General features: G+C 44.5%; 4 protein-coding genes and 1 non-coding gene across 15 annotated transcripts; all 5 read right to left on the bottom strand.

The window, feature by feature from the left end:
- Positions 1 to 1,198: 1,198 nt before the first annotated feature.
- LOC112887207 (40S ribosomal protein S9-2-like) lies at positions 1,199 to 3,777 on the bottom strand. Its single transcript, XM_025953332.1, has 3 exons — positions 3,648 to 3,777; positions 2,407 to 2,788; positions 1,199 to 1,660 (listed from the first exon to the last, which is right to left on the bottom strand). Exons 1-3 carry the CDS (start codon positions 3,673 to 3,675, stop codon positions 1,483 to 1,485), a joined length of 588 nt encoding a protein of 195 aa, XP_025809117.1. The 5' UTR covers positions 3,676 to 3,777; the 3' UTR covers positions 1,199 to 1,482.
- LOC112888195 lies at positions 2,214 to 2,296 on the bottom strand. The gene has a single exon (XR_003227738.1). It is a non-coding gene; the product is annotated as a small nucleolar RNA Z161/Z228 (small nucleolar RNA).
- Positions 3,778 to 4,259: 482 nt separating the features above from the next.
- Positions 4,260 to 7,903, bottom strand: LOC112884105 (pentatricopeptide repeat-containing protein At3g29230-like). The gene is made up of 3 exons (XM_025949434.1): positions 6,009 to 7,903; positions 5,551 to 5,789; positions 4,260 to 5,002 (listed from the first exon to the last, which is right to left on the bottom strand). Exon 1 carries the CDS (start codon positions 7,856 to 7,858, stop codon positions 6,149 to 6,151), a length of 1,710 nt encoding a protein of 569 aa, XP_025805219.1. The 5' UTR covers positions 7,859 to 7,903; the 3' UTR covers positions 4,260 to 5,002; positions 5,551 to 5,789; positions 6,009 to 6,148.
- Positions 7,904 to 8,513: 610 nt separating this feature from the next.
- Positions 8,514 to 14,112, bottom strand: LOC112886439. 2 transcript variants are annotated; one of them, XM_025952340.1, is made up of 11 exons: positions 13,947 to 14,112; positions 13,532 to 13,833; positions 13,173 to 13,250; positions 12,519 to 13,075; positions 10,838 to 11,419; positions 10,592 to 10,746; positions 10,139 to 10,341; positions 9,921 to 10,054; positions 9,539 to 9,840; positions 9,322 to 9,425; positions 8,514 to 9,006 (listed from the first exon to the last, which is right to left on the bottom strand). In XM_025952340.1, exons 2-11 carry the CDS (start codon positions 13,806 to 13,808, stop codon positions 8,936 to 8,938), a joined length of 2,463 nt encoding a protein of 820 aa, XP_025808125.1. In that variant the 5' UTR covers positions 13,809 to 13,833; positions 13,947 to 14,112; the 3' UTR covers positions 8,514 to 8,935. The 2 variants fall into 2 exon arrangements, with proteins under 2 accessions (XP_025808125.1, XP_025808126.1); XM_025952341.1 differs by lacking the exon at positions 13,947 to 14,112 and having other exon boundaries at positions 12,519 to 13,082; positions 13,532 to 13,708.
- A 4,380-nt stretch (positions 14,113 to 18,492) lies between these two features.
- Positions 18,493 to 22,730, bottom strand: LOC112886284 (transcription termination factor MTERF15, mitochondrial-like). Of its 10 annotated transcripts, none has more exons than XM_025952138.1 (5): positions 20,214 to 22,730; positions 19,916 to 19,981; positions 19,461 to 19,833; positions 19,327 to 19,382; positions 18,493 to 18,961 (listed from the first exon to the last, which is right to left on the bottom strand). In XM_025952138.1, the coding sequence occupies exon 1, from the start codon at positions 22,681 to 22,683 to the stop codon at positions 21,691 to 21,693; it is 993 nt and encodes a 330-aa protein (XP_025807923.1). In that variant the 5' UTR covers positions 22,684 to 22,730; the 3' UTR covers positions 18,493 to 18,961; positions 19,327 to 19,382; positions 19,461 to 19,833; positions 19,916 to 19,981; positions 20,214 to 21,690. The 10 variants fall into 10 exon arrangements, with proteins under 10 accessions (XP_025807923.1, XP_025807926.1, XP_025807920.1 ...); XM_025952141.1 differs by lacking the exon at positions 19,916 to 19,981 and having other exon boundaries at positions 19,461 to 19,732; positions 20,214 to 20,360; positions 21,300 to 22,730; XM_025952135.1 differs by having other exon boundaries at positions 19,916 to 22,730.
- Positions 22,731 to 23,755: the final 1,025 nt, after the last annotated feature.

Here is a 23,755-nt window from a genome sequence, read left to right as displayed (position 1 = left end):
ACGTCCACTAATCACTCAGAGATCATTGCACTATATGAAGCCTCACGTGAATGTGTATGGCTAAGAAGGGTGATTAATCATATACAATCATCTTGTGGAATTCAACCCATTGAATTACCCACCATTATCTACGAAGATAATGCAGCTTGTGTTGCACAGATGCAACAAGGTTATATCAAGAGTGATGCTACAAAGCATATCTCTCCTAAGCTATTTTACCCTCACCAACTCCAACAAAGTGGTGAGATAAATGTCATGCAAGCTAAGTCTTGTGATAACCTCGCAGACTTATTCACTAAGTCGCTACCTTATTCTACATTTAACAAATGTGTTAAGGGCATTGGTATGCGTCGACTTAGAGATTTGCTTGCATCAGGGGGAGCATCTCTTTGATTTAACTATTCTTACACATCACATTGTACTCTTTTCCTATATGAGTTTTTCTTACATAGTTTTTCTCATATTAGGTTTTTAATGAGGCAATGTCAACACAAGTAAATATCTATCTCTTGTTTTTCCCTTCAGGGATTTTCAATAGAGATACCAAGGATATATACTGTTCTTTTCTCCAAAATTTTTCCCACTGGGTTTTTCTGGAGTTTTACGCAGTATATATATATATTGTAAGCCTTTATTTCACAGGATCTCTAAAGATTATACATGGTGAACAACTGCTCAAGGGGGAGTGTTACAATATATGATCAGTTGATCATTAGGAGTAGTATAATTATAATCACAGATGTTGATTACGGCAGTTGCCTAATCAATGGTCATGATCGTCTTTGAACAGACATCTCCTCCACCCCTCCACCCCTTCATACATGTATAAATAACAGTGATCAATGAATAAAGATAAACTTTTTTCTGCCTCACAATTACTTCTGTAATTTGGTTCTAAACATCAATAACTTTCATTGTAACCACAGGGTAATCATTCACATTGCCCATTGCTTCAAAAGCCTCACAAAAAGGATTATTGCTCCCATATTCTTCAACTCTAATGACAGCACAAACACACGTTGGAAATAGATCCCACCGCAGCATGCTACAATGAAAACAAAATCAGATAGGTACTCAGCTCTGCTCTTACAGCACCAATAAAAACCACTGATCAGTGTACCACCTCGACAAGATCCACTCAAGGCGTAAACGCCATAAAGACCATCATCCACCATCTAAGAAGGGCAACTCAAACAGATTATGTGAACAACTTGGTAAATCATAGGTGCAGAGAAAACAGGTACAGCTTTGATGGCAACAGAAGTCGAAACGAAACACAACTCAATTAAACATCTCCAAACATAGCAGCTAAGTATAGGCTAATAACACTGCAAGATAAAACGATAAAGCATCGATAAAGCATCCATGACACCGAGTCAGCACAGGGGACTGAGCATTCAGGCCACAGCTAAGAGCTCAAGATACCAACAAGTTTATGACAACTAGATAATATTATATCAGGTAACGGCTACTGGTTCATCCTCACTCCTCATCCTCATCACCGCCATCGCCACCACCACCGCTTGCCTTCTTCTGGTTCTTCCTCTTCACCCTGCCAGGGGGGCCTCCGCCAAACGGGCTTGACAGTGAAAAGTCAATGTGCTTCTCGGACTCCACCCTCACCATGAATGATGGGACGTTGACAATTTGCCTGCCAACCCTGCAATCAGGTTCCAAAGAACAGAAATTCATCAATCAATTCTTTGCAATATCTGGAGAACTGCATTCACAAATAACCACACAAAAACTGTTCCAGATGCTGGAAAAGAGTAAATCCAGGACAACTAGACATGTTGTGCAGTTTTTAACCAATCATCAATTCAAATGTCAGGAATAGCTTAACAAAATTCCATTGCTGCATGGCATAAAAATTAAGGACTATTAAACACAAGGCAACACATCCAGGGCTCAGCCAACCTATAGTGTTGATAAATACACAGTAATTAAAATCCATAGGGAACATATGCGCAGTCCTGTATCTAGTAATAAAATTGCCATACAAGCACATAAGGAGACAAGCAGGAACAAAAGGTTCATCAAAGGAGAAAAGGGGGCATGGAAGTTGCAGCTTTTGTTTTCAGTCAATGATGAATTAACCGAGAATCAAACTAGTGACCAATTAACAGGGAATCAAACTAGTTAGTATGTTCAACATTTCAGAAGTATGGAAATAGTCAATGCTACTCTCTACACCCTATTAAAACAGAAAAGGAGGGCTTCAGAGAATATTTATTGCATCAAAAGAGTTCTCAGAAGACCGTTGTGAGATTACTTGCATATTCTCATCATCAGGCCCATGCTTTAGCTACTCTGTCAAGCACCCAAAGTTCAGATCAACATAACAATATAGTGCTAGATAAACCAGGAGTTCGAACAAATTCATAACAAGGAGCCACACAAGCATACCTGATGTGGCGTTGCTTGATCAAGACACGAGCATGGTGGATGGACTTGGCCATGCCAGCCTTGAAGACAAGAGTCTGAAGGCGCCTTGCCAGGAAGTTCTCAGCAGTGAGGGCAAGGACGTAATCAAGCTTGTTCTGACCCTCAGCAAGCAGCCCATAGCGGTTCATGCGGCGGAGTAGCGCCTCACCCTCAAAGATACGGCGGGGGTTCTTCTCATCAAGTGTGAGCAAGTGCCTTGCAGCATTACGGATCCTGCTCAGAGCATACTGGACCCTCCACAGCTCACGCTTGCACCTCAGCCCGTACTCACCGACAAGCTTCAGCTCAGCATCAAGACGCTCCTTCTCATAAGGACGCCTTGGCTTCTTGAATGTCTTACCATCTGCAGAAGAAATGTTTCAATATAAAATACTAAGCTTAGGATATTAATGGGACAGCATACGAAGAAGCTTATGGAGAAAAGAAGACTCACATCAGCCATTAGCCTACTAGTATTGCACTATTGTAATAAACCCTATATGCCAAGCATGGTAGGAAAAAAGAATATACAAGCAATACATGCTTCCCGTTGTAAAACCAAAGCAGCATCTACAATCCAAATCAATCAGACCAATGGTATCATTCCAGAGTAGTCGGTAATTTGTACATGAAACGCCTCCCAACTCCGAAATCTACTGGGCCAGAATGCTACATCTTTCAGACGAATTTCCATATAGAGCCCCTTCGAGAAATATTGCTCAACGACAAACTTTAAACTAGACTGTCACCCCATAAAACACAACCATCCAGGAAAATCTTTCACAAACGACACCACTACACACCTTCACAATAACTCGAAGGCTAATTCCACTAAGAAACCCAGTCGACTACTTGAGCACCAAACTCAGACCAGAGATGGTTTCTAAAGCCAAAGATCACTTCCCAGGAATCAGAACCAGATCAGCGCCCTACATAGCTCAGATCAACAGACACCAAGAGCAACAGGCACGCTGAATCCTCTGCCAAACCCCATGCCGCACCATCAACGCGGCAGATCAAGAGCAAACCCTACCAACCGAGACCGACTATCAGCCTTAGCAGCTATGGAACAACCGAGAGCACGCCGCGCTAAGACTACGCGCCGCCGTTGGTCGCCAGATCACGACGTCCGCCCGCAGCGAGACCGAGGACCAGAGGAACCGGAACGGAGAGCAACGAGCAGAGAGGTGGGGGAAGGAGGGGGATCTCCGGCGCGGGCTTACAGTTGCGGTAGAAGCTGACGTGCACCATGGCTGGTGCTCCTCTCCCTCCCTCGCGTCCTCGCCTTCGCCTCCTCCGCTCCCTCCTCCGCCGCCGCCGCCGCCGCTTCTGTGGTGGAGTCGCTGGGAGTGGTATGAGGTCGCGGAAGCCAGCTTTTATATGCGACCCCAAAAACCCTAGTGGGCCGAGCAGGTTACGTGATGCTATGGGCTTAATAGGCCGGGCCCGATTGGCAGCGCACGGCCTGCAGGATTCTAACTTAACGGCCCGGATGATGTCCCTGCCGGCCTGCCCGTCTCTCGCTAATCGCAAGGCAAGAAGACGAGTCCACACTCAAAAAAAAAAAAAAGCAAGACGAGTCCGACGCGGTAATCAAAGCAGGTTAGTGTCACTGTCACTAGCTGCTAATGTTTGTTCCTCAAAAAAGAAAAGAAAAAACTCATGAACTTGTCGAGGTGTTATTTGCTCATCGTACTTGTAATTCCTATACTCAAGTTCACTCGCTGTAGTCTCTGTTGGGTCCCGGATCGTACCATTGTTTAACTTGATATACTCCACAGTTATGATGAATGGAACACGAGCCTTAAGGTCATGAAAAAAAAACCGCAGGTGTTTGAGAGAGCAGGGTACCAATTTCAGCAGAAAATCCAGTACAGAAGTTACAAAACTAGGTGTCCTTAGAATGGATCAGAAAAATGCTATTTCGCTTTGCACAGTACACAATCTGTTCATCATCCGATCCGTACATGTATGCACATTCAGATTCAGTCATTTGACTAAACCGAAGCTGAACCATCCAAAGGGCCGCTCACCAATTCACTCTTACGATAAATGCCATGACGAAGAAGAAGAACAACAAACTTCATTGTTACGGCCCTTTCGGTGGGAGCTGAATCGGCGAGAAGGTGGGCAATCGAAAAGGAAGGAGCATGGGGGGCGACCATAGAGTTCGATGATAGCTTATTGGAACCTCGAGTTACCTTAAGTTGGGAATCCCTGTACCCGTACTGCCTAGTGCTATCAAGACTCGTCAAGCACCATCATTGCGCCTATCCTTGATGCTGGAAGGCTCCATGTACCTCTGCTCTGAAGACACAGGAGTACAGGACCGACCGATCGTGATCATTATGTATGTTCTTGGACAGAGTTTCCGAGCGGATTGGAGAAGCTGTCACTAAGGTACTCAAACTGCCCTGAAACGGCATCAGGCGATGCAAATTCATTCAGATTGGGTGCTCAACATATGGCAAAGCTATTCGATTGTCCATGCCACTGATGCCGATCATGTCAGAGGAGGTAGAGCGGATGCCAAACTTGGATTTCTATGCTGCATCTCCCCCTTGAATGCCACAAGTTCCTGCAAAGAGAAGAACAGCTACGTAACTCCATATTTTGAAAATGTCTGAAGAACCATGTTCTGAACACATTTTTTGCATTCTGGCTTTTAAATTTCAATTGCAGCATCTGCTTACCGCAGGAGACAACAACAGTCCATTGACAGTTTCTTCCCCAAACTGTAACATCTATTCCATAGCCTTCCCAACTATGTGGTAACTGTTGATGGCTAAGCATTGTTGTTTAGAATCTAGTAACATCAAATTGTCAACCTATAAATGTTTTTTTATATTGATAGTCAAGGTCAAAAAAACGTTTGACCGGCAGAAATCCTAAAATGATATGTATTTGAATCACAGGGAATACTTTTTAAGAGCATTCTATTCCTGCTTTTTTAAGCCCTACACTTTTATTATGTCTCTTCATATATGCTTCTTTGATTCCCTATTCTTTAGAAAAATAACAAAGCTATTTTTTTAGCAAGATGCAAAGGAGCAATAAGGACTAGGATGTTCCAAAGGTAAAACTGCAAGAAAAATGTGAGGACAAAAAAAGGTAAAGGGAAGTTACCAGAAAACTCAGTCTGAACATGTCCAGCCTCAAGAGACAGAACTCAAGCAACAAATCATGTTTCTTTTGCCAATTTTTCTTCTATATAGCTTCTCCATAGTTGTGTCAAGATCAAATCATAAAATTTTAAGTAATGCATTAATCCTGTCTTAAGCAAAGATCCCCAGCTCTTCATGTCATCTCTACTAGAGATTCAACAAGCTTCATCCACATGAGAGCAGTTAAGAATGAATGGAATCCTGTATCATGAAACATACACAACATAAATATGTTCTGAATAACTGCTATTCAATTTATCAATCTCTACAATGTTTTGATGGCAAGATGAACAGCCCTTCTGCTCACTCACAAGCAATAAAATCTTTTCTGCAGTGCAGCATTATTTCGGACACTGTCTTTATAATATTGTTTGTGTAAGAATAGGCAGTTCTGACATAAATTAGATCATAGTACCATACCTTGACTGGGACTGTGTCCTTTTGTGTCACTGTCATGGATTCTGGACAGTATGCCATATCTTTCACGTACACATCGCTGTGTCTTCAGTCATTGTGAAACGAAATCATCCTTGATATCACCCTCAAAAGCAACACAAACTTTAGTCCGGTTGAAGATACAGATGCTCAAGGATACTGTAAATCTCATCAGAATTAGGGTGGCTGAAGTCCCTCATCAAGAACTCATGAACAACACTGTCCACTTCAACCCAGCTGCATCCTGCCGTTTTGTCAATACCCTTCCCTCTCATCGATTGCCTCACGGTTTCAACAAAGTCCCATTGCTGACCACGAGCCAATGTGTTCGCGAGGAGTATATAGGTTCCAGGATTCCTTGGTTCAATTGTAATGAGTTCTCTCGCTGCGATCTTACCAACTTCTACTTGGCAATGTTTTCGACATGCATTGAGCAAGGCTCCCCAGACTCCTGCATGTGGTTTCATTGGCATTGTCTGCACTAAGAAGTATGCTTCTTCAATGAGCCCAGCTCGGCCATATAGATCCACCATGCAAGCATAGTGATCCAGGGATTGCTCAATTGCATAATTTGTCGTCATGGACTCAAAATAGTGCTTTCCTTCGTGAACAAGTCCGGCATGAGCACAAGCTGATAAGACGCCAAGAAAAGTAATGGAATCTGGATGTAACCCTTCCAAAACCATCTCATTGATGAGCTGAAGTGCCTCTCTGCCATGTCCATGGTGGGCAAGAGCAGTGATCATCACATTGTAAGACACTGTATCCTTCAGATGTGCCTCAACAAACAGCAAATGAGCTTGGCTGATGCTACCGCATTTGGCATACATGTCAACCAACGAATTCAGCACGTGGCAGTTCATTTCGATGTAACCTTTTTTCAAAAACCCATGAACCTGTCTTGCAACTGACAAAGAACCAAGCTGTGCACAAGCCGACATCAGCACAGCCATTGTGGCAGCATCAGGTTGGAACCCTGCAAGGCGCATCCGATTGAACACCCCGACTGCATCAACCCACAACGCCTCCTCTGAGCATGCAGAAATCATCATGTTCCAGCTGTTCACACTTCTCTCCGGCATCTCTTCAAACAACTCCCTCGTGACACCAGCCTCCCCCTGCCACAGGTACCCTGTCATCATCGTGTTCCAAGAGATTGGGTCCCTCTCTGCCATCCCGTCGAAAACCTCCCGAGCAGCCGCCACGTCCCCAGCCCTGACGTAGCACGCCACCATGGTGTTCCCTACCACCACGTTCCTCGCAGAAATTTTGTCGAACACCCTCCTCGCATCCGCCACCTGGCCAAGGTTCCCGTACATGTCAACCAACGCGGCGCCCACGTGCGCGGAGCGTCCCAGCCCTGCCTTCCCCAAGAACCCGTGCACCTGGAGCCCTTGCAGTACGGCACGCAGTGCCGAGCAGCACCTGACCACGGAGCTCGTCGTGAAGGCGTTCGGCCGGGGGTCGCCGCGCCGGAGCATGAGCCGGAACAGCGCCAGCGCCTCCGCGGCCGCCGAAGGCGAGGAGGAGGACGAGGCGTGCCTGGCGTAGGCGGCGATGGTGGCGGTCCAGAGGTAGACGTTCCCGGAGGCGGCGGGGACGGCGCTGTCGAAGACGGCACGGGCGTGGCGCGTGGAAGGGGACGCCGCTATGAGCGCGACGGCGGCGCGGGCGGGGAGCGGGAGGCCCCGGAGGAGGAGCTGCGCCTGGAGCTGCCTCGCCGTTGCCGGGGTCGTCGCGCGGCGGGCGAGGCCGGCCACGAGCGCGGGGAGGGCGCTGGCATGCAGACGGCCGCAAGGCGGTGACAGCGCCGCGCCGCCGGCACCGTGCCGCATTGGTGGCGTGCTGTTGCCTTGTGGGGCGCGGGTACGGCTCCTGTGAATTGTTCTTGTTCAAATACAACATCAACAACTTAGCCTTTTGTCCCAAGCAAGTTGGGGTAGGCTAGAGATGAAATCCACAGAAAACAAGAATAAGAAACACAAAAAGTGCACAAGCCAAAGGAAGAGTTAGGAGTTAAACAAAAAGTAACAAAGATCACGGTTCAGGTACATTAATTGCTAATCTCCAAGCGCTCCTATCCATAGCTAATTCCTTAGCGATATTCCACTCCTTAAGATCTCTCTTAACCGTCTCGTCCCAAGTTAATCTAGGTCTACCTCTACCTCTCTTTACATTATCGCCCCGCTTTAAAACTCCACTACGCACCGGCGCCTCGGGAGGCCTCCGTTGTACATGTCCAAACCATCTCAACCGATGTTGAATCAACTTCTCCTCGATAGGTGCAATTGTTCTTGTTCAAATATTTTTTTAAAATTAAAATGGATGCAAATAACGATATTTCTTAGGCACGAACAACCTAAAAAAAAAATTATTGTTGTTAACAAATTTAATTTTGAAGTCCTTGACAGCTGCGAAACTGTACTGATGGATTTAACAAACAAGAGCGCTGGCAAAAATCGGAAACCATGACGATTTACTACTACTATGAAAACGAAAAGGGATCCACTGATCCACATGTTTCTCCTTTTCCAGTACAATTCAATGTGGGGCCGCATATGGTACAACCGCTCGGCAAGAAGAGTGCAGTAACACGGTTTACATGTAACAGAAAAAAAAAGAACATCACAGAAAAACAAAACAAAACAAAACAAAAAATGGCATCAAAACTAAGCAACACAACATTACAAATTTCATAAACCTGTGTAGTTGACCTGTCCTGTCTATCAATGGACTTTGAGAAATCTAATTATGATACAAGGTATTGTGCCTGTTTCTCCGTTTATGGCAGCGGCCATCCTCACCTATATCTGGTGAAATTTTGGCTCCAAGATCATGCCCTTGGAGCGCCTATGTCCAGATCCAAGAGAAATGAACAACATAGTTGGCCTAGTATGGCTTGATCTCATACCCTAAGACCTTCCAGACGAAATGCCAGAAGTAGCATGTATCTCCAAGGAATGCTCCGGTATGTAGGTAAGGCCTGCAAGAGCAACGATCGGTTCTCAAGACTGAAAAAGGACATTAAAAGATATATATGATGACATGATGCAGACATTGAATGGAACATTGGGTAGTCTGAACCCACTGCGTTAATATTTCTAGTTCACTTCAAGCGAGGAAGATTCCTCCCAATGTCTGACAGACAGTAAGAAGAATAATAGATTCACTAATTAAAATTGACAATTCTGTGTCTAGCAGCTAAGGTAGCACTTATTGTGTTGGCAACTAGGAATTCTCATTAGCTGATAAGTGGGCACTACTTTGGGCATTTAATCTTTTTTGTCCCAAGAATTACCTTTCTCCCTTGCAGTTATTTGAAGTGTATCAAGTGTAATGATACCATCTGATAATGGAAGCAGCTCAAGTTTGACGGTGGTGCTCGAACGTGGAGGAACACACCTGTTAGCCACATCCACCACACAAGATGTTATTCCACAGTGTTTTGGAATAGAAGGAGCACAGTTGCAAGTTAACTCTTTTTAAGTATGGAAAAAAAGGGTAAGGTTGAATACCCTAGGGGCACTGCACTTTGCAACCACAGATGAGTGCAGCCTGAAGCACTACTTATTCTATTTCCTGCATTGTCACTTTCTTTTGGAGACGTAGCTAGGACAGAATTTAATCTTCGAAAGCCAAGTTCCTGCTTTCCCAACCCAGATCTTTTTGCTGACTCATTAACACCATCATAAGAACCATTTGGTGTAGTTGGAGCTGAGTTCAAGGATACAACTGAAGAAGAACCAGATGCTTCAGGAGCAAGGACAGTTAATGTAAGGTTTTCGGATGTCATATTGGTAGCTTCGAGGGTTAATACCTGGAAGGAAACAATATATTACTGCGAAAGTGAGAAATGGAGAATTTGCACAACAATTATCGAAGAGGTACTGCAATAACCTGCACAGGGAGTTGAGGAACTCGAGCACCCAGGCTAGGATTTCTTAAAGACAGTTCGGATGATACGGAGATCATAAGATCACTAGCTGCAGAGGGTCGCCAGGTTGTGGCTTGCTTGAAAAAAAGTTTCGATTCTACAGAAATCATAGGGCTGTGAATCAGAAATATCCACTACATTCCTGTTTTGAAGAATCTGTTCTGTTTCATCAACAGTTTACCTGTGTAATTGCAGCGATAAGATACCAGTACGGCATACTGGTCACTTAGAGCAACAAAGGGCTCACCAACCTTTGGTGTAGTATTTAAAGTAGCACCGGTCATCGTTGGGAGTGACAAAGCCGGAGGTGCATCACTGTTGGTCCTCCGTTCCCTTGAGGACATAGTTGCTGGCTTGAGAATAAAAGAGTGTTCCTCTCCCCTCCTATATAGATAACAAATAATTAAAACAAGGCTCGCATCCTTTCAAATTTATTATGAGCAGACAACACTAAATTGAATCTGGGAAAGAGAAACAACAACAATGGAACTCGGTACATTCCAGTATTCAAGAAACCAAGATTCTAGAGAGGAATAAATTTCTTATTGATGAAATCATGCAGTTCTTGAACTCTACATAAAGCAGCAATAGCAGGTAGGTCATGAGCAGAATTAATGAGAAAAGTTGCATATACCTGAGTGCTAGATTTGGCAAGCTGTGACCATGCCCAACCTCAATACTAGCAATTGGTAATGACAAAGGAGCACCTCCTTTGGATGCCTCCTCAAATACGATAGTAATAGCATCAATGAATACAACAATATCTTTCGCATGAGTAGGAGCAATGTTCTGCAGTAGGAATTCACGATATAAGCATTATCTTCGAAATATTAAGCTATGAAATGAAAAAAGAATGGATGCTTTCATATATTCAGCGCACCTTTACTGTGACGCACAAAAGATTTTCAACGGTACATTTTGCAGCAAAAGAATGAACCTCAATTGGTTGAATGATTTCAACTTTTCTCCGCCATCTTTTTCCTGGTAGATATACGCCTTCTAGACCACAACGTACAGAATACCTTTCAGGTTCCAAAGGAACCCCTCTAAATGAAAGCTGCCCATCATTTATGATATCAGGGGTTTTTGCAGGCTTTTCAGGCATAAATTCTTGACTTTCAGATATTGATGGTGGTCTTATGTTGTTGGGTGTCTGAACAGAAGAGGCTGAAGGCATGGAGTAGCTTCTGAAGTTAAATATTTGAGATCCAGTAGAAGAGTAAGATTGCTTGTGTGATGCACTTGGATTGAGAGTAGAGGGAGCTAAAGAACGAGGCGGTAATGTGCGATCTAAAGGGAGCAACCAACTAAGGAGCTCCCTACATGGATCATCATTGCTGTCAGAAAGTCCATCTACAAGATTCTCAGGCATACAATTGTTTGATATACTTTTCTCAAACTGAAGAACTTCAAGCACAGGATCTTCCAGTTTGTTAACACCAACATTCACTTGCAAAACAACCTGCATCCTTCCAATAGAAAACATGACTGTTGAATCAGCATGCATTTAAACAGCGAGAATTACAATAAAATACATGCATGAACAGCTAAATGGTAACAACGCTAACTTCTTAAGTTCTTATACAAGATTATTTTTTTAAAAAAGTCATGCTCGTCTCTGCAACTAATAAATTACTATATTTGGTAGTTGCATAGCGGATTCACATAGATTTTATAAAAATGAATTAACTAATAAAGTAAATTTCAGAAAATTACACTACATAAGGTTACAAAAACACAAACTACAAGAATCAATTTCACAAAAGTACACTTTTATTGACATTTCTATATAGCTAAACCACCCTTTTTCAGTAAGTAACATTGCAAAAACTAAACTTCTATTATTATATTGTATCACACAACTACAGTTGCTGTTTCATATTGCAGAACTGCACATTTGAAGTTTTAAGCTCTAATGAAAATACAGTTTCATGACATGGTATGGCAATATATGTGCGCTGCTGCAATATGAAGTGAAGTGAAAATAGAAGTATACTGTTCTGAAATTGATTCTAAGCAGTGTAGTTTTGTGATATTGATGCCAATAAAAGTGTATTGCAAAACTGGTTCAAGAAGTTTAGTGTGTAGTTCTGCGAAATTTATTCTAAGGAAGTGTAGTTTTCTGAAATTTACTTTACAGAAGTCAATGTCATATTTAAAAGTTTTCAGGACACATCTCACTTGTAAGACCGATCACTGCTGCCAAGTTGCTATTCCGAGTCCACAATAGACACCACTTTATCATTGGGTTCCGAAAGCAATGAAATGATGAATGCCAATTATTTACATGTTTGCTCTTATTATGTGAAAAGCTATTTATACCTACCAGCATTTAGTAAAAAAACCATTTAGAAGTAGTGTTGCTTAAAGAAATCAAAGGGACAGGTGTAACAATCTAAATTAACTTCGATATCTAGGTAGGTTCCTGATGCTTGGCTAAGCTTAGCTTGAAGTATAAAACTTGCAGTCATTTATGCAACTTCCATATTCAGTGATCATACAGTACAAGAAGTTGTAGCATATATACGCACAGCAATAAAAAAGGACCATTCAAAACATACCACTATGTCTCCATTCTGCAGAGAATAACACTTCACAGTATCTCGAGCGACTCCCCCAGATGTGCTACCATCGAAAATCCCTTTATCAGAAATGGTGTTGTAAATATTACTCCTTGAAGCCTTACTGTTTCCCTGGCCATCTGATCGCCCGTCTGACATCTTAGCTGCTGTTGCTCTTTTTTTGGACCACAGAGGTTCATCTGACTCTGCGATCCGGACAAAAAAATTAGATTCGCTGAATCTTTGCAGCATAAGTTCTATTTGCTGTTTATGATCTTCCATCTGAAGGAGAGATTGAGTCTCCAAAATATCATGTCCTGAAGGAGAGGCATCACTGTTGAGTTCAACACTCTGCATATCATTATCAACATCCTGACAGCCATTTTCTCCAGTTGTATCAATATCGTGACCATTTGCATTGACAGGACTAAATTTATCCATGGAGTGTTGCAAAGAATTTCCATTCTTAGACATCACCGCCGCAATTCTGAAGGGGGATATAACCTGTATATCTTGCTTAGAAGATGACAGGCATGCCAGTATATGAACCTGCTCGCCTGATAACTGAACCAAGTCAATTCCAGAAAATAGGTTACAAGTAAGATGCAATAGCGCCAGACATCTGAACTGAAGTCGCAGGGAAAAAACATATACCTGGAAAAAGGAAGGAACGGTCCAAAGGCCGCAACTGCACCATTTCTGAAACATCATTCCAGTTATCAGGGAGCGACTCTGTAAACAAATTATGGATGTTAGCAACCATCAGTAGGGATATTAAAATGCTTTTAACAGCGTGAAGAAGCCACCAAAGAGAAAACATATAACTGGCCTTAAAGCATTTAGCAGGTAATTCCTGGAGCTGACTCTTCGGCACTCAAACCAACTTGTCAAGGTGGTAAAGATTAAAAGAAAGTACATCACATTGGAAAGTTTCTATTAACCTCATGCAGATGAAGGATGCAAACAATGCATTTCTGATACAAAATTGGACAAGCAAGTCGAAGGCACCCAACTGTATGGAATTGTGATCCACCCTTCCTCCTCCGCGACATCAGTGTGCGTCCCCGGCAGCACCTGACCCTTCAAATCTAGAGACCCGGAACCCGCACCGGCATCCCCAGGCCCATTACTAGCAGCTCCATCCTCGCCGCGGGCGGAGGGGGGCTGGTACGAGTCCTCCGCGATGATGAGGCCCTCCAGCGTCGTGGCTGGCTTCGGCAAGGTGTCCTCTGGAATCCGCGGCAGCTCGGGCGCCGCGGGCTGCACGGCGGTCCGGTAGAGGAAATTCATTGGTGGATGCTGCTCGAATCCCTCCCTGCGGAGCAAACGAGAGCAGCTGGTAAAGAGGCGAGATCTACACCCTGCCTGCTAATCGGCAGTTCCACTGAATCTGACGGAATTTCGTGCGAGCAAGCAAGGATAACTGACCGGCACTGGAGGGGAACCAGAGCAGGCCTCCCCCGGGCGGATCTCCGCTCCCGCTGGGCAGGGAGGCGCGCGGCAGCGGAGGATCAGATCCGGCAGAGAGTGAGGGGGGTCGGCGGCGATGGGCTCGAGCCCGACGTTCTTTCAGTCCGCGGAGACAGGAGCCGCCGAGCCGGTAAACACCGACGGGTGGGGTCCCTCACGGATTTTCTTTAAAAGTACAAATAAAAATAGTACAAAGCACAGCTATATTTATGTGACCAAGCTTTTTTTTTTATAAGAATGTAACCATACTTCTGTGCAGTATAACTATGCACGTGAACAAACTAATGTACGCAGTTTTCGTGAGTTTACATCTAAGTGATTTAAGCTATTAAATTACGTTTTAATGGTGGATACGCTCAAATACACTTGCTATATATTAATTGAATCCTGTGTTTTGTTTTAGTATGAAATAAAAGTGGGGATATTTTCTCTAAAACAGATTGTGCTCTTAATACATCATACATCAGTTGTGTTTTTTCAAAATAGATAGTAACAATTAACTACAATAAAAAGTACAACATGGTGTAGGAGAAAGTACACCATTATAGCCAGCTATGGAAGTTGGAGCTGCTTAGGCTGTTCGCACTCATCATACTCTATTTTCATCATCTAAAAGGAATATTTTGCTCTGGTCGTCGAGATTTTTTTCTCTCTACCAATTTTTCCCGCACTCGTCATACTCTATATCTCATACACTATACCAACTACCATATATTTTATTCAACCATCTCCAACTATTATTTTTTTCTTTTTCTTTTTTCTTTCCTCTCTTATTTTCCCTAACTCCTTCTCCCTCCCATTCGCCTGCTCTCTTTCTTCCTATGCTAGAGACAAACTGAGTGAGCATAGCTCCACCCGCCGGACGATTACTCCCACCTCCGGCCACCAAAACCAAATCACCATTACCCACAGCTAGCACACCTTCCCAGCTACTTCCTCCACCACTTGTTGCTCGGCAGCATGACTTCAATCGCCGGGTATTAGAGTTCCAGTGGCCGCCATTGCCGCCAGCCCAAGCTCGACCGCCGCCAGTGAAGTCCCCCTCCCAGGCCACCTCGCCTCCAACCGGCTACCCAAACCGAGTCGCGGTGAGGCCCTCCCCATCCAGCGCCCGCCCGCCTCCCTCCCCCCCCCCATCTCTCTCTCCCCCCTCCAGGCAGTGGCTTGCCCAAGCGGCGGCGGTAGCACCAGCTCCGGCCCCGAGCGGCCGCCGTTGCCCTCCTTTGGCCACCCCGCGCGTCGGCTCGCCTCCAGCTTGGCACGGTGGGACACCGCCACACCGGCCTCCAGCGGCAGGACCCTGGCCTCCGTAGCAGCGGCTGCCTCCAGATCTCGTGACGGCGGACGGCTCCTGGCGGCGGCAGATGGCTCCCGGCGGCGGCTCCTCGCGGTGGAGGGATGGAGGAGGAAAGCAACGCTGCTAGGGGTGGCGAGGTGGAGAGTGGCATGGAAGGAGGAGGAGGAGCAGGGGGCCACAAGGGAAGGGAGGGAGACGAGGAGTGCGCGGGCCCGCGCCATGTCCGCCGCTATGACGGACCCTCTCCGTCCGTTGGAAATAGCGATAGGGCCGTTTCGCTTCGGTAGAGTATGGGATAGAGACCCCTGGTGCAACTCTTTTTACTCTATGTTGGTACTGGAGGATGGGATACTGGCCACCGGTGCGGGCAGGCTTAGTTTCTTTTACGATAAAGCTTGACAACATGAAGTATGTCGGACTCTATAATTTGTTGGTGGTAGTTGTGTGTTGTAAGGTTGATCATGTTTAGATTTTTTGCTAGTTTTCTGAAATACACCAAATCACTCAATTGTAGAATCTCTCAGTTCTTTTAAAAGTTTCTTAAAAAAAGGCTGGATATTCAGACTCAAGTGATGGGAAAATATCAATTAATTTTCATGAAAGTGGATGCAACTCCATGAGAGTTAGGGGTGATAGGGCAAACCATGGATATTAAAGGACCATTTTTAAGGCTCTTGTTGATGTTAGAATTAGGCAAAATAGGTGTTTTGATCCCTCAATTTTATCCTGAGGTTCAAGTTGGTCCCTTAACTTTCTAATTGGCCAATACAGTCCCTCAACTTTTATTTTGAGGTCAAACTCATCCTTGTACTGGTATTATACTCCATACTAACATGATATAAATCAAAAAGTCCTTTCTATCCTTAGTTTCTTTTTCCCCTCCTCAATTTTCACAGTTTGTGTCACTGCTCGCTCAACTTTCCGCAATATTTTATATGGCTACGTAGTTATGCAATAAGTAGCTTTAATTCTCCTGTGCATCTACAATACAATACGATGCATGGGTAAATAAAAATTTATGTTCCAATTAAACACTTGTGATGTTCAGCTCTTAAATAAATTTAGAAGAGGAAGGAGCTAAGGATAAGGAGGACATTTTGCATAAATCTCGTATTATTATAAAGTATAATATCAGCTTAAGAATGAGTTTGATCAAAAATGAAAGTTGAGGATTATATTGGCCAATCTGAAAGTTGAGGATGAATTTGACCCTCAGCTCAAAGTTGAGGAACTAAAACGGCTATTTTGCTTTAAAATTACAATTGTGGTCCCATTTTGCATCTTAATAATTCTGATCGAGGGGAACTGATTCTACCACTATACTTATACTTATATAATCTACTTTTTTGTGATTTATATATTAAGAATCTTATGAATTCGATCTTACTCAAAGACCATTGTTTGTTTCGATTTAGAATTTATGGTTTTGACAACCTTGCTTGGAAGTGTTGAAAAGCTAAAAACAAAATCTGAAGGACCTTTTGGAAGTCACGGTGCACGGAATGGGTCTGAAAACATGTTTTGAACTATGCCAAAATTAAGACAAACGAACTTTGAAATCTCAACCCTTATGATACTTTTGGAAGTAGGCCGGCGATAAGACAGTCCCAACTCCCAACCTCCTAAGGTCTTGTCCAATGATTACAGCTAGCTGCTAGCTCTTAGCTGTGCCATGTCAATTAGAGGTGGTATAAAAGTTTACCACTCCAACGATCTAGCTTCCAATCCGCACTCCAAAGCAGGGAGAGAGCGGTAGCAACAGTGTAGCACGGGCCCACGAGCCTCGATAGATGCGTCACAAGCTAGCGGTGAAATAATCAATAGCGCTTTGCTTTTTACCATTTCTCTTTCATACGTGACGCTTCCTACCAGCACATCTCCCATCGTTGGACACGGCCTATGTAAACGATGGAAGTGGGCATAAGACACCTTTCCAAATGGGGGTGGAGTCAGTATTGGACCCCCAGACTCCCACACTGAACCTGCCTCCAACCCTTTTCGATCAAGACATTTTTACACAAAAAGAAGTTAGTGCATTGACAGATAGATAGCTATGCTTATAAATATACTAAAAACGCTCTTCTAAAGTAGATGTGTTGCTTCAAACCATAAGAAATATTCTTAAAATGGAAAATAGATATAAAAGTGACTTCATACGCCGTGCAACCACAAAGGACTAGCATGAACACCTGTGTTTTGAACACACAAACAAACTATGGTCTGGAACTAGAAAGCTAAGTGCTAAGTGCACACTACCGGAGTAATTTATTTCCTTTTACGAAACACGGTACAGATGCAAATGCAAGTGCTTATAGACACACAATCACCTATATAAATACACACTCAATGGAGACTGAGCTGGGGCTCGGGCCACCCATCTACGTCCGAGCGCCGGCTATCCACTGCTCCTGGCAAGTTTTAAAAAAATTCACACAATCAACCCTAATTTACTAGAGCCCAAAACCCAAAAGCTACTCATTTGTTAATCTCTGCTTCCGAATTCATGATTTCCATACACATCAAAATGGTAACATTTAGTTTGAGGGGTGTGTACATTTTTGAAGGTTTGTTACTGCCATGGTCATGCCAATTGCTCCCCGACATCGACTTGCTCTACGAATGTAGGGATCTAGTAATAATTAGGAGAAAATGTGCTGTTCTTTATCAAGGGGTGATTCGTGGGGTACCTGTAGTACATTGACATTTCTTGAGATGTACTAGATACGTTATTACACACTGGTTATCTAACTCTCTTATACTTTGCATCCCTAGAATGTAATTTTGTCATAAAAGACTAGCATGAACACCTGTATAGAACACAGGCGATGGTTTCTCTAACCCATGGACAAGATAGCACTCTCCAGAAATTCTCCTACAAAAGAGACCAACATTTCAACGGACTGAGCACCATAGAGTGCTATAGGATCCTCCAAACAAAACAGATAAAAATTTGCACTTTCGATTGTACCGACACAAATCTCATGCGTGATGCAAGAAAAAGATTCCGAATCCTTTCAAAATTGGTATACCACCATCAGAAGAACCCAGGAACCAGTCAAAGCGGCTGGGACATTATTGGTAGCGCATGAGTTGAAACGAAAAAAAAGAACAGTTGAAACATTACAATTTCTTCCGGATTTATAATTCCTATTCCAAATGTGTTACTGTGACCAGCATTACAGTACATGTTTAAAAGAGTATACGAGGTTGATTTTCAAATATCCTTGTCTGTTCTCATCTTTTGTAGGAACAGAAAGTAAATGCTCATGCAACAAGTTTTGAAGTAATACGGCCATAATCTTAGAAAGCATAGAATTTGCAAAGGATTGGGCCATACAAACTTAACCATGGCATCAATGGTTAAAAGAAGAAACCTGCATTTCCTTACATTATTTTGCTCCAGCTATGGAAGACAGAAGATGTTTTTTGTCATGCACACGCAATTGCAACCGTAGCTCTCATCATATCATTAGTCAGCCTCTCAGATGCTTGTGATGCCAGAAAGCTCTGAGAAAACTACAGTTCACATCAGTGAGTAGCTCTGGGTTATCCGCTCTTCCTTTCATCTGGAGCTACCAGGGTATGATGAATGGCCATCGTTTGCACCGGAAGAGTCATTGAGCACAAATCCAATACTTCAAGCATGGGCGAATTCTGTCTTGTCCATATTTATAGTCTGAATTTTTCAAGGATCCAAATCAGTGTTCTTCAGAGATAACAGAATGAAAATGGATATGGTTTTTGTATGTCTTTGTGGTTTGTTCCAATCTGGTGCCTACTATCGTCCAGTGGAAAGAAGTACACACCTAGTTAGCAACTACTCCCTCCGTTCCAAATTTTAAGTCGTTTTGGCAAATCTAGATATATAGTTTTTGCTACATATCTAGACATAGTGTATATCTAGGTGCGTAACAAAAACTGTGTATCTAGATTTGCTAAACGACCTACAGTTTGGAACGGAGGGAGTAGCATTTTTTTACTGCATTGAGAGAGAAGCTGCACAGAAGGTCGCCAAGTTCAAAAGAAAAGTGAGCTAATCACCTGAGTTGTTGCACCTGAGGTCGGAGTTGCTTTTATTCGCTGTAGCATTCTTAGGCCTGTTGCATAGTAAAATACATCAAAAATCAACAATAAGATATAATTGTTATGAACAGAAAAGAGCTGAAGAGGATTACCATACACTGGTTCAGTGCTTGATACATGAAACAGAGAGCCTAAGGCCAAAAGCACCATGGCTTTGCACAGTGGAGTTATCTTCATCCCCAAACACCTTTCTTTTGCAGATACAACCAAACTCTGACTTGTCTGATTCTAAAGGACAGCAAGTCTGCTCTTTTATAGCAGCCCACCATCGAAAATGAGTAGTGGATCATTGTCCACAATGATGTGTCTACCATCGATCAAAAGTCCAACCTTCTGTTTACTTTTGAAGTTCAAGCACAATTTTCTTGCAAATGAAGTAAGAAGGCAATTTTAAACTTGGGCAATAAAATGCCACGCCGACATCAAATCACATGCTTATGGCTGTGGAAGGGAGCTCTTGGCTTTCTAGAGAAGTTACAGAGAAGAATAATCAGGAAAAAGACAAACAGCATTTAAAGGTATCTATTTTTATGTGAGCCAAACTCACTGACTGTATATTCTTTCTACTTGCTAGCAGGAAGTCCAAACCTTCTCTCTAACAAGGAAACATGACCTGAGGAATCATGTAACATGGCAAAACATGAAGGAAAAAATGGAGATCCAAGATGCATCAATCCAGAGAGGACTGACAAGACTAAGGACTGGACATTTACAACTAGTATCGTAGAGAAATAAAAAAAGAAACGTTTTTCACATGAAAATAGAAAATAAAATTAGGAGATTTAAAGGTTCACTGCCAGGAATTTAGGCGGAAGGAGAAGAAAGATGGGAGGTTCACTATGTACCACAGTTTGTTGGTTTATAGCATGGTAGAAATGCTGGAATATCTGTTGCTCTTCGACTTATAATTCAGTTGGTTAAACAACCACCAGGTTTCCTTATCCTGAAGCCAGCGATGTGGGCTGACGGCTGAAGCCACGCCAAAGTCAGTCCTTGCACCAATAATTTTCCTCATGTGAAACAGGCTAATGTCTTATCTGAAATAGTACACTGTACTTGCAACAAAATCTCCATGACAATAGGACATTAAAAATGGAAAAGACCTGCCAACATCTTAAATTGAAGTACCTAAGTAAACATCTTATCATGTCTTAAAGAAAGATTAATTTCCACCTGCAAACTGAAATTACGTCAAGGTAAACGAATGTAACAAACAATTATTGCTTATTACTGTTAGCAAAAAAAGAGGTCGAAATTTCACTGATATATGTCGTCATTTCTAGTTCACATAATGAATGAGGCATGTGCCACAAAATTTGTACAATTCAAAATCTCTGAATCTCATCCGTATTGTCTTAGTATACATCACTCATTGGAAATGGCTACTATAAAACTAATTTTCAATGAACACAATAACCTAATGCATAAAGAATTTGGATGTGTGAAAACATTAGGTGGACTATACGACAAACTCTTAAACTCTGTTACGTTAAATCACAAAAGAACAAAATGCACCAGTAAAGAAAGAAGAAAAAAGACCAGGTGAACGAATGTAAATGGAAGATTTTTTTTAAGATGTACTCATAGCTCATAACTCAAACTAATGCTGAACACACATGAAAGGTAAATACATAATGATAAAAATCAAAAGCAGTGAAATGTCTGTGAACTAACAAATGGCCCCAATGCATGCAGAAGAAAACTTTTGAGTACCAAGTTAGCATACACAACTTCTCAGCATAATGTTCTGATGATCATAAATTCAAAAAAGAAAAGTTATGAGCTTCCAACCCTCCAACCCTTTTTGAACCTTCTATAGGAGTGGGAGGATGATGAGCTTATTATGGAAGAAAGCAATGGTGATGTACAAACAAGCTGAAGCAAAGTGGGGTAACAGATTCAGTCCTGCTGCTCAATCCATTTGTTGATACCTTGAGATAATCCTTGCATCAGCAGCCAGATTTCCTGAATTTGTTATCTGCTTTTCTCTGATCAGCATACTATGGTGAGCCATTAAACCCAAATTACACCTTTAAGGAAGGATTTAATCTTCTGATCTGTGGTGGAACGCGTCACTAAGACATATTTGAGAATACCCACTGTGTTCATGTCCATTCACAACAACTGCCATTTTTTGTCTGCAAACAGTCATCTCAATTGAACCTGTATGCTTTCACAATACCACCTGCAGTCTTGTCACCTTGACAAAGTTCCCTTGACCATGAATTTCTCAACCAGCTCTTCTTGGTTCAATCACAATTAGCTCGAGGCATGCGCTCTTCCACATTCGAGCGAATTGGTATTCCTGGGATCATAATATACCTAACGAAGTGATCCCACAAGAAGTTTCATGTTCGTCACCTCCTCCTGAGTACGCTCATACTTCGCAGGTGTAAACAGCTTCCAGAGCCCCGTCGGGTGCTGCTGCCTCACCATTTCCTCCCTCTCCCTGACCAGCCCTCCAAATATCCTCTCACATTCCGGGTACGGCTTGACAAACATGTTGTAGAACCTCCTGCGACTGAGCCTCACATAGTGCTTCATCTCAACAGGGTCCCCGAGCCCGCCAACAGATTTCAAGTGCTCCACCACATTGTGCCGCGGGATGATCCACTTGTCGAGGTTCACCCCCAGGAACTCCGGGTACTGCACCAGCCACCCGACCTCGAACCCCATCGTGTCCACCAAGAACTCCACCTTCCTCTCCACGTCCTCTGGGGAATACAGCATCGCCCGCGGCTCGGCGGCGAGAACCCGAAGGGCGTCGTGGCGGGTGAGCCCGCGCGCGTGCAGGAGCTCCACCCGCCGCCGGGCGACGACGGCGGCGCGGAGCGCGCCGCGGGCGAGGACCTGCTCCTTGACCGCCTTCCGGCACCGGAGGTCGCCCAGGAGCTCGAGGAGGCGGGACGGCTCGCCGGGGTCCATGGAGAGGAGCCCCTCCGGATCGGACGCCAGGGCGGCCTTGATTTCGGCCCCCGGGAGGCGGAGGCCGGCGAGTTCCTGGAGGAGGCGGCCCAGGCGGGGGTGGGCGTGGGCACCCGGGAGGCGGCCAAGAAGGGAGGCAGACTCCGCAGCGGTCAGGCCGGCGGCGCGGTGGAGGAGGTGGTGTAGGCTGGTGGCGGCGCGTGGGTGCTGTAGGGCCTGAGAGGGTTGGCAGGCGGCGACGGCGGCGGTGGGAGGTCTGTTTAGGATGCGGTCGATGCGGAGGAGCTCGCGGGGGTCCGGAGGCGAGGAGGAGGTGGAGAGCGGGGCGGGGTACGGGAGGAGGCGGAGGAGGTGGTGGGGACGACGGAGGGCCTGGGGAGCGCGAGCCATGCGGGCGCCGGCGGCGGCTAGGGAGATGAGCGGCTTCGCGAAGTGTTGTCTCCGTGGGACGGCATGTATAACTAGTGGCATTTACCGTGTGTTTGGTTGGCGGAACAGGGTGGGCGGAGCGGTTCTATTTTTGCACGCGTTTGATTGGAGGACGGTGGAATGGAACGGAGCGGAAGCGCTCCCGCGTAGGAATATTCGGTGTAGATTCGGAACGAGCTCGCTTCGTGAAAACGAGCGGACGCGAGCGCTCGCCTCCCACGCGCGCTGGAGTCCCGCTGCCCGTCACCGCCCGCTCGTCTCCCCTCCGCACGCAGGTGAGCGACCGGCTCCCACGCTGCCCCTGGAGCCCCCCCCCCCCCCCGGCGGCGCCGCCGCTGGAGGCCCCCCCCTGCGCGCCCTGGCGGATCTGCCGCGGGCCTGGAGGCCCCCACTGCTCATTTGCTATTCCTTCTATATTTTTACCATCACTCTTCAATCGAAACTAATAAATTACCAATTTTATCGACGTCACGTGCCAAATCAGCAGACCAGCATGGAAGGGGTACGCGAAAAAACTCCGACCCTTACCTTTGCCTTATCCTTACCCCGCCGACGCCCACCCCTCCTAGTTACTCCCTTCCCCGATGCCGCGTTGACCTCTTCCTTCCCGAGCTCCATGGAACCCTAGCTGTCCTCAGCCGTGTCGATGGTGGATGCCCCGCGGTGCGTCCACCTGCATCTAAATTTGAGCAGCTAAGGTAAGATTTATACCTTCCCTTCTTTATTTTGCTCTTGGAGTATGGGGAGATCTGCTCGGCTAGAACCTGGATCTAAACTAGTTTTGTTTTGAATGGGGGCAGGAAAGGACAGTAGGACTGGTGGTTGGAGCGCTCAAATATGGAGCATAGTGGTTGTCCTCCTTGGTAAGTTTGTTGTTCATCCCTATATGCTGGTGCTACGGATATGTAGTGTAGTTGCTGAGGTCTTACGGTGATTTCTAACTGCATATTTTTTTTATGTTCATGATTGTGCCAGGATCACAGGATTGATCCTGGCAGTGCCTTTAGACTAGTTGTCAAGAGCGAAAATTAAG

This window comes from Panicum hallii, chromosome 3 (genome assembly GCF_002211085.1).
Source record: "Panicum hallii strain FIL2 chromosome 3, PHallii_v3.1, whole genome shotgun sequence".
Lineage (NCBI taxonomy): Eukaryota > Viridiplantae > Streptophyta > Magnoliopsida > Poales > Poaceae > Panicum > Panicum hallii.
The sequence above is the reverse complement of the archived record's forward strand: the minus strand, read 5'-3'. Positions and strand labels throughout refer to the sequence as shown.